The sequence below is a fragment of the Montipora foliosa genome, chromosome 7, assembly GCF_036669935.1.
Source record: "Montipora foliosa isolate CH-2021 chromosome 7, ASM3666993v2, whole genome shotgun sequence".
Taxonomy (NCBI): Eukaryota; Metazoa; Cnidaria; class Anthozoa; order Scleractinia; family Acroporidae; genus Montipora; species Montipora foliosa.
Window position 1 is genome coordinate 20411566 of NC_090875.1, and position 10000 is coordinate 20421565.

The window sequence follows — 10000 nt, forward strand, 5'->3', positions numbered from 1 at the left end:
GTAAATGCAGCCGTTTATCCTCAGGGTAAATGCAGCCGTTTATCCTTAGGGTAAAAGCAGCTGTTTATCCTTAGGGTAAAGGCAGCTGTTTATCGTTACGGTAAATGCAGCCGTTTATCCTCAAGGTAAATGCAGCCGTTTATCCTTAGGGTAAATGCAGCCGTTTATCCTTAAGGTAAACACACCTGTTTATCCTTAGGGTAAAGGCAGCTGTTTATCCTTAGGGTAAAGGCAGCTGTTTATCCTTACGGTAAATGGAGCCGTTTATCCTTAGGGTAAACGCAGCTGTTTATCCTTAGGGTCAAATGCAGCCGTTTATCCTTAGGGTAAACGTAGCTGTTTATCCTTAGGGTAAAGGCAGCTGTTTATCCTTACAGTAAATGCAGCCGTTTATCCTCAAGGTAAACGCAGCCGTTTATCCTTAGGGTAAATTCAGCCGTTTATCCCTAAGGTAAACACACCTGTTTATCCTTAGGGTAAAGGCAGCTCTTTATCCTTAGGGTAAAGGCAGCTGTTTATCCTTACGGTAAATGCAGCCGTTTATCCTCAAGGTAAACACACCTGTTTATCCTTAGGGTAAATGCAGCTGTTTATCCTTAGGGTAAAGGCAGCTGTTTATCCTTACGGTAAATGCAGCCGTTTATCCTTAAGGTAAACACACCTGTTTATCCTTAGGGTAAATGCAGCTGTTTATCCTTAGGGTAAAGGCAGCTGTTTGTCCTTACGGTAAATGCAGCCGTTTATCCTCAAGGTAAATGCAGCCGTTTATCCTTAGGGTAAATGCAGCCGTTTATCCTTAAGGTAAACACACCTGTTTATCCTTAGGGTAAAGGCAGCTGTTTATCCTTAGGGTAAAGGCAGCTGTTTATCCTTACGGTAAATGGAGCCGTTTATCGTTAGGGTAAACGCAGCTGTTTATCCTTAGGGTCAAATGCAGCCGTTTATCCTTAGGGTAAATGCAGCCGTTTATCCTTAGGGTAAATGCACCTGTTTATCCTTAGGGTAAAGGCAGCTGTTTATCCTTACGGTAAATGCAGCCGTTTATCCTCAAGGTAAATGCAGCCGTTTATCCTTAGGGTAAATGCAGCCGTTTATCCTTAAGGTAAAGACACCTGTTTATCCATAGGGTAAAGGCAGCTGTTTATCCTTAGGGTAAAGGCAGCTGTTTATCCTTAGGGTAAAGGCAGCTGTTTATCCTTAGGGTAAAGGGAGCTGCTTATCCTTAAGGTAAACACACCTGTTTATCCTTAGGGTAAAGGCAGCTGTTTATCCTTAGGGTAAAGGCAGCTGCTTATCCTTACGGTAAATGGAGCCGTTTATCCTTAGGGTAAACGCAGCTGTTTATCCTTAGGGTCAAATGCATCCGTTTATCCTTAGGGTAAAGGCAGCTGTTTATCCTTAGGGTAAAGGCAGCTGTTTATCCTTAGGGTAAAGGCAGCTGTTTATCCTTAGGTTAAATGCAGGTGTTTATCCTTAGGGTAAACACAGCTGTTTATCCTTAGGGTAAATGCAGGTGTTTATCCTTAGGGTAAGTGCAGCCGTTTCTCCTTAGGGTAAATGCAGCTGTTTATCCTTAAGGCAAATGCAGCTGTTTATCCTTAGGGTAAGTGCAGCTGTTTATCGTTAGAGTAAATGCAGCCGTTTATCCTTAAAGTAAATGCAGCTGTTTATCGTTAGGGTAAATACAGCTGTTTATCCTTAGGGTAAATGCAGCTGTTTATCCTTAGGGTAAATGCAGCCGTTTATTCTTAGGGTAAATGCAGCCGTTTATCATTAGGGTAAATGCAGCTGTTTATCCTTAGGGTAAATGCAGCTGTTTATCCTTAAGGCAAATGCAGCTGTTTATCCTTAGGGTAAGTGCAGCTGTTTATCGTTAGAGTAAATGCAGCCGTTTATCCTTAGGGTAAATGCAGCTGTTTATCGTTAGGGTAAATACAGCTTTTTATCCTTAGGGTAAATGCAGCTGTTTATTCTTAGGGTAAATGCAGCCGTTTATTCTTAGGGTAAATGCAGCCGTTTATCATTAGGGTAAATGCAGCTGTTTATCCTTAGGGTAAATGCAGCTGTTTATCCTTAGGGTAAGTGCAGCTGTTTATCGTTAGGGTAAATGCAGCTGTTTATCCTTAAGGCAAATGCAGCTGTTTATCCTTAGGGTAAATGCAGCTGTTTATCGTTAGGGTAAGTGCAGCTGTTTATCCTTAAGGCAAATGCAGCTGTTTATCCTTAGGGTAAATGCAGCTGTTTATCCTTAGGGTAAATGCAGCCGTTTATCCTTAGGGTAAAGGCAGCTGTTTATCCTTAGGGTAAAGGCAGCTGTTTATCATTAGGTTAAATGCAGGTGTTTATCCTTAGGGTAAATTCAGGTGTTTATCCTTAGGGTTAACACAGCTGTTTATCCTTAGGGTAAATGCAGGTGTTTATCTTTAGGGTAAGTGCAGCCGTTTATCCTTAGGGTAAATGCAGCTGTTTATCCTTAAGGCAAATGCAGCTGTTTATCCTTAGGGTAAGTGCAGCTGTTTATCGTTAGAGTAAATGCAGCCGTTTATCCTTAGGGTAAATGCAGCTGTTTATCGTTAGGGTAAATACAGCTGTTTATCCTCAGGGTAAATGCAGTTTTTGTTTTTGCGTGCAACATTTGCCCAAACAGGTATCGCTAACCATAACCCTTCATGATACAACTTCAAGCAGGGCTCGAAATTGCGACCAATACAGTCGCATTTCGTACTTAATTTTTCCCTTTGCGACTAAAACATCTGGAGAAGTCGCAAATTTGCGACTTGTTGTCACCTTCGCTCTTTCGAAACAAAAGGGTTAGCAGTTGCCACTTTTGCTGCTACTTTTGCTAAAATAAATAAATAAATAAATAGATAAATAAATAAATAAATGACAAAATTGTTTTGTTTCTCGCTGTGAATTTTCTCAGATAGCGTAATTGTAGAGTAATTTAGCTGCGATGTTACGTGCACAGCACAGCTCCATTCCTTCGATCATTCGCCATTTTCAGCGGTTTCTTTACACACAAGTATTGTGGGCTCATATTTGTTTGCTAAACCGCTGACAACACAATGCAGCGTGGCGATTTGGCGACTAAAATTTGCGAAATTGCGACTAAATTTTCGTATCTTGTCGCAAAATTGCGACTGGATTTTTTCGTTAATTTCGAGCCCTGACAAGTCCCGCGGGATCAGCAAAGCATGGTAGTCTAGGATTCCTAGGGTTTTCCCGAAGGATATTCCGAGGGGTTAGTTCATTTACCTCGTCGTCATCATCATCATCTTCCTCCATTTCTTCTTCATTATCATCATCTTCTTCTTCTCCTTTAGTTTCTTCAGTTTCCGTTGACTGTTGTGAGGATACCACCTCTCCGTGAATATCCCTGTTTTTCAGGTTTCCAAGCCAAAAGGCCTCATGACACTTGTTTAATGCGAGCATCGCCTAAAAGCAGAAACAAAAAGTGCAGTAAATAACACAATTAAGTCGGATAGAGCTGTTGATGATTTAGGACGCAGCGAAGCAAATAATTTTCATGAGGGACGCGGGTTGTTTCGGGTTCAAATGCCGGTCTGGTGATAAAAGTACGCTATATAAAAGAATAATATACGAAACGTTATAAAATGAGCGACGACGTGCTGTGTCACCTTGACTTATTTGCGATGAAGCCGAGCGCTTGAAGATGTGATACGATATACTTTGCATCAGAAATCTCGGCATATTTTTTCGTTCATAACAACAAGCAAATTGACACACTGAACATTGACCGTTGGTAACATCTTTCTTCGTAACCACTTTGTACAAAACCTTGACGGGACAACTTTGAATACAGGACACATAGAGAGGTAAAGGAACACACCAGAACACCAAATTCCGGTGTGGCCATCACGCATGCGCACAATCCCAACACCTGGTTCATTGGCAGCCTTGAACAGCTGTTTCGGTCTTGTTCAGTCTCATCAGCATGGCACGGTCAACTTACCAGACGGGTGTGTTTAGGTGGTTCCTTAAATGGCAGCTCCACATAACAAATGTGATAAGCTGAATGCAGCTGCCATAGTTGCCCAAGAACCAGGTGAAATGGTTGTGCGCATGCGTGACGTGATGGCCACACCGGGTTTGGTATGGTGTGTTCACGTTGCTTTTTATGCTCTGTCACTGAATTTTAGCTTGGTATTGTTTTCCCTCTTGCCTTTTCTTGCTATTAATTTACGTCATGTTTGATTGCTACAAGAACCAAAAACCCCAGTTTACCATACCTTGACTCTAAACACAAATGTCTCCAAACACTTCTTGACAGCTGGGACATAATTAGTTAGGGACAGATCTTTGGTAACCTAAGTGTTATAAAAGAAAAACAACGTAATTGAGACCCAATAGGGACATAACTTTCCCATAGAGGCTGTTCAATGGGTGACCGTTGTATAGCACCATTTCCATTACTAGGCGGCTAACTCTAAGAAGGATTTCCTGGGAATAGATGCAGCACACGACATTTGACGCCAACATTAAAAAAATTACCATTCCAGCTCCGCGGCCGACCGGTTGAGTCGCGGTCACAGGGTCTTTAAGTAACTGAGGAGAAAGTGCTGCCTTTGTAATGATATCTGCAGATGGTTAGACTCTCTAGTGTTCTCGGATAAGGGCTATAAACCGTAGGCCCCGTCTCACAACCCTTCATTAGGGAGCTTTAGCAACGACGACGGGAACGGCAACGAGAACGTCATGTAAAAACATAAATTCACGTTATTGCGATCACTTCTCTACTATTCCAAGCCTTTTAATATGACAAAGGTGTTTCAGTCCCTCATGAATGAAACTGTTACGAGCGGCGCTTAATTTAGGGGAGAAAAATGAAAATTTATCTCCAGGTGCTGACGTTCTCCATAACACTTCAAACTTGGTAATTTCACGTTGTTGCTTTGCTGACGACGGCAAAGAAATGGTCAAAAATGAAAAATGCACGTGCAGGGCGTGCAAAGCTATTGTTTTTGCCCTCTAAATATGCAAATTTGTAACGTTCTCGTTGCTGTCGCCGTTGTCGTTGCTAAAGCTCCCTAATGTTTCTAACGGGACGTAAAAGAAGCCACATACTATTCGCAAAGAGTGGGGCATGGCCGAGTTCACGGTGTTGTGGTCTGTCCTCTGTGGAAAACTGTAAAGGTGAATTGCGTCTCCCTTTCCAAATAAAGTTATCGTATCGTATAACAGACAGATCAAACTCGGAGAAAAACCGAATGAACGACCACCTCAATATACGGCATAACTTTCGGGAGAAAACTACAATTGCTATCTAAAGATAGTCCATGTCACCTAAAATGAAAGTTCAAGAAGTGCATTGAATTACTTAGGGCTGAATATACCGACCTTGCTGTGACCACAGAAATGTTGAAGTGATCTTGTACTTTGCTGTAAGTTTTTTAGTAATCCGTGAATGTCATCCTTTTTGGGAAAAATTGAAGTGAAATGTTTAACAACGAGATCTTCTTAGTAAGTACTATCAGGCAAGAAGCCTGATAAGTTCCAGATTGGAACAAGATTCGAGCCCATAACCAATGCTATATTTCATTTTACTCAGGGTGCAGGGCTGGCGTAGTAGTGAGAGCACTCGTTTCCCACCAATGTGGCCCGGGTTCAATTCAGAGACTCGGTGTCATATGTGTGTTGAGTTTGTTGGTTCTGTTCTCTGCACCAAGAGGTTTTCCTCCGGGTTCCTCTCTCCTCAAAAACCAACATTTCATTTCATTTGCGTTAATTTGTTGATTTCAGTTTACAGTGTCCCCAATTAGTGCTCTTGATCATGATGTTAATGACAAATAAAGATTAGCCTTTCACGTGATGCGTTTTGAACAAGGTGACGATTACGGTGAAAATGACAACGATTACAACAGCGATCGAACAACGACAATGACGATAAAACATCGTTGATTATAATGATGGCTTAGACGATAATGATAATGATGGTGATGATGCTGGCGACAATGATGCTGGCGATGTTGGTGGTGATGGTGATGATAGTGGTGGCAATCATGCTGGCAATGATGATGGTGGCGGTGTTGGTCGTGATAATGATAATTATAATTTTGATGATAAATGCTGCTGATGATGATGATAATGAAGAAGACTCTTAGTCACTTGCAGTTTCTGCAATGGAGGAGAGACCGAAGGCTTTACCTTCATGAGTTCTGGAAAAGTGCGATGATGATGATAGAGAAGACGACGATAATGTTGTCGATGAAACAGCTTTCCAAGTATCCTTTAATTTCTATGCAAAGAAAGAGAACAGCTGCAGAAAACGTTAAAGATTAAGCTACCCACCTTGTGGCTTCGAAACATCAAATCTAGAATCGGCATTCCCAGCTTCAGAAAAGTCTCCACGAAAAGACGTCCATACTGCGACAAAAAGGAACATTCCACCCCTTAAGACTTGCAAACACCCAATCCATCAGCTATTGTTACCATTACAGACCATATTCATAATTGGCGGCCACGAAATTAGTCTTTTGTCTTTATGCTAATCATCCTCACTAGCCTCGTTAGCACGGACAAAATTCAAAAGAACTTTTTTTCCAAAGTGAGGCTAGTGATGATCAGTGGGAATTTCTCTAACAACAGAAAGCGATGGAAATGTCAGTCCGCATCAAGAAGCTGCAGGGTTACAGCTTATTAACGGACCCTTTCGTCTGGAACATAACAGCGCCAAAACACCTTAACCACTTGAAAGTAATCATAAACGTCGACCCTATTCAACCACTTTGAATATACAACTACTGAAAAAATCAAGCAACTTGGTAGACAAATCAATGGTCTTAGTAACACAGGAAAACATTGGAAACAGTCATAATACGATGATGATGATGTTGATAACAAACTCGCTAAGACCAAAATACATCTTAAAAACTTGGTGACCCCCAATTTCTATTGCTGAAAAGTGATAAGTTGGGTAAGATGAAATTTATTGCAAAGTTGAAAAAAAAAATTCTCTAGAGCGGATTCACAGTCACCTTCACAACTGGAAAATTTTAAGGTAGCTGTAAATCTGCTGCAGAGAATTTTTTAACTTTACAGAGAGTTTTACCTTAGCATGCTTATTACTTTCCAGCAATAACAAATGAACGTCACCCAGTTCGTTTTGAGATATAAGCGGTTAAAGACAAAACATAGGCCATTTTAGATAGCTCATTTGTTGCCGTGGTAAAATATCACGTCACATTAATAGATGCATCTTGTTAGGTAATTACTGTCCTTTCATTTGGTACCATCAGAAACCCATAAGGGTTGAAACGCGTAACGCGCGTTTACAGCTTCCGAATATTCAGTGCTAAGTACCATATTTGGAAACCGCTCGGTCCAATTAATTTCGCTCGAGAACATTGGCGGTATTGCGTCACGGTGTTCTTGCGAACTGATTGGTTGAATGCTTCTCTTTTGTTGTTCCAAATATGGTACTTAGCAAATTGAATACTCAGAAGCTTATTTCCCATCACACAAGGGGCCGTTACACGTTTCAACCATTATGGGTTTCTGGTACCATAACATTGCACAGTGTTGTAGAGTTTATCTTTTTCACACAACATTCAAACTCGTTTGAGCCATCTTACAGCAGGTCAAATCAAATCAACTACTGATACCTAATTCGTGAAAGTTACCTTCAATGATGCCCCAAGTATCGCCCTCTTTTGGTTAAAAGCCTGTGAAAAAAATGAAAACAAAAACCACCTCTGCTCATTTGTCTAGTTAGAGAGGCGCGGTGGCCTCATGGTTAGTGCGCTCGACTCCGGATCGAGTGGTCCGGGTTCGGGGCCTGGCCGGGGACATTGTGTTGTGTTCTTGGGCAAAACACTTTACTCTCACGGTGCCTCTCTCCACCCAGGTGTATAAATGGGTACCGGCGAATTTAGTGCTGGGGGTAACCCTGCGATGGACTAGCATCTCATCCAGGGGGAAGTAAAAATACTCCTAGTCGCTTCATGCTACGGAAACCGGAGATAAGCGCCGGCCTGATGGGCCTCCTTGGCTCGTACGCAGACTTTACCTTATTCGTCTAGTGCTTTAACGTATCGACCATGTCAAAAAAATTGCTAAAAGTAAGCATATTCATCTCTATAGTCCTATCTTTGTTCTAAACCTTTCAATTGACTTCATTAATTCAATTTACTTCATTAACTCAAATTTATATTCATACGTCTTCATAGTAGTAACACTCGCTCGAGGTGATAGAAGCAGGATGCACAATTCAATCAAAAATACGATCTATCAGGGGCGTAGCTGACTGATTTACAAACTGCTGTTCTCTAACAGTGTCAATATTTGCAACAGGGAAATATACCTTCACGTCAACTGCTCAGGGGAAAAAGTTGAAAGAAAACAAAAACGTGTTTATTGCTATATTGATCGCTAGATTATTGGATAGTCAGCATCCATGGTTATTGAACCAATGCCGTGGCTTACCTTCACCAGATTGATCATGATGTGGAAGATTCTCACAGCGATGTTGAGTTGTGCGAGCCGTTCCTTGTGGTTCTAAGAGGACAAGATATTAATGAACAGCGTTCTCAGTTGAACTGATGTTCAGATTTTTCTTGAAAATAGTAGTGGTTTAAGATGGAGGGAAGATTGAACATCTCCTTTTTTTTGTTTTCATTAGTTGGGAACGAAAAATAGGAGATCACTAGTCCTGCAGCCGCTACATAAAATTTACTTGAATCACCTTAATTCTGATTGTTTTGTCCTTGTGTCGTTGCGGTCACCACGAAAACAATCGCACAAGAGGTGGTTGATTTTATCTCTGCAAAATTTATACGCGAGGCAAAATGACTTCAGGTTGTGAAACGATGCGGTTAAAGGCTTACGTGGAACCTTATATGTAGCCGTTGAAAAACATAACGGAGAACCTCAAACGTTTATCAAAAGTTCTCTAAGGCCCGCGCCAGGAGTGATGCCTTCGGAGAGTAACGTCAACGCAGAAAATGATAGTGTCCAAGTCTATGCGATACAGAGACGCCCAGGACTGTACTGAGTTAAGTAGACCAAAGACCGCAGCAGTTGAGACGCCAGTTTCGTATTCTCGCGGTTGGACTGGAGCGAGCCCATTTAGCCTCCTTTCCATGCTTGTTCCAGTCCAAGCGCGAAAAAGCGCAAATGGCCTTGTATACAATACCTCTGGTGAATCACTTCTTTTGAGTGGCACGGAATGCGTTTGCTTCACATTTGAAATTAATTCTTCCATCATTGCTCTGTAATAGCACGCCAAAGACGATCTAAAACAGTGCAATGAAACGAGAGAGAGGTTTGCAAAGAAAATGTAGAGGTTCGTTAGCAACATCGAAATTGCGACAACTTTTTTAACGAAGTAACATTGCAAGGGTAGTTGAGTTCTGATGAATGATAGTGTAACCAATCGTCACACAAGAAAACATGGGGAAACTGGTACGAGTGCTGCATTAGGGCATTATTTTGCATCAGTATAGACCGAATGCATAAATGGAGGGCAAAAATGTATTCTTTTGTTTATGTGCTAATTAGACTCACTAGGCTCGTTCTCAAGCAACATTTCTTTTGTACTTTGTGCATGCAGACGAGGCTAGTGAGTCTAATTAGCACATAAACAAAAGAATAGTTTTTTGGCCGCCATTTATGCATTCGATCTATATACCACGCGAGTAGTGCTTTCCGCACATTCTGATTGGCTAGCTAGGAGGTAAATAGCAAGTATTCATCTCCGACCACAGATGCATTCAGATCTTTAAAACAATACGGATGCACAGACTCCACGTTCCAGTTACAAAAAAGGAAAGGAAAGGAACTTTATTTAAGTGTCTAATCTTCTAGCGCTGTAGAGTACTAATCGGGAACACTGTAAATTGAAATTAACAAGTTAATGCAAATCAATGGTTTTTGAGGAGCGGGGAAAACCGGAGTACCCGGAGAAAAACCTCTCGGTGCAGAGTAGAGAACTAACAAACTCAACCCACATATGACGCCGAGTCTGGGAATCGAACCCGGGCCA

The 10000-nt window shown here is 41.5% G+C and overlaps 1 protein-coding gene across 2 annotated transcripts in view; it reads right to left on the bottom strand.

The window, feature by feature from the left end:
• The window catches only part of LOC138011255 (Fanconi anemia group D2 protein-like), a 45405-nt gene that overhangs the window by 2543 nt on the left and 32862 nt on the right, over window positions 1–10000 (bottom strand). For both annotated transcript variants that reach the window (XM_068858211.1, XM_068858210.1), the window contains exons 32-38: window positions 9152–9251; window positions 8443–8514; window positions 7641–7682; window positions 6310–6384; window positions 5359–5433; window positions 4251–4328; window positions 3256–3435 (exon numbers count right to left, since the gene is read on the bottom strand). In XM_068858211.1, the coding sequence (XP_068714312.1) occupies window positions 3256–3435; window positions 4251–4328; window positions 5359–5433; window positions 6310–6384; window positions 7641–7682; window positions 8443–8514; window positions 9152–9251 (622 nt within the window). The remainder of the gene's footprint in view (window positions 1–3255; window positions 3436–4250; window positions 4329–5358; window positions 5434–6309; window positions 6385–7640; window positions 7683–8442; window positions 8515–9151; window positions 9252–10000) is intronic.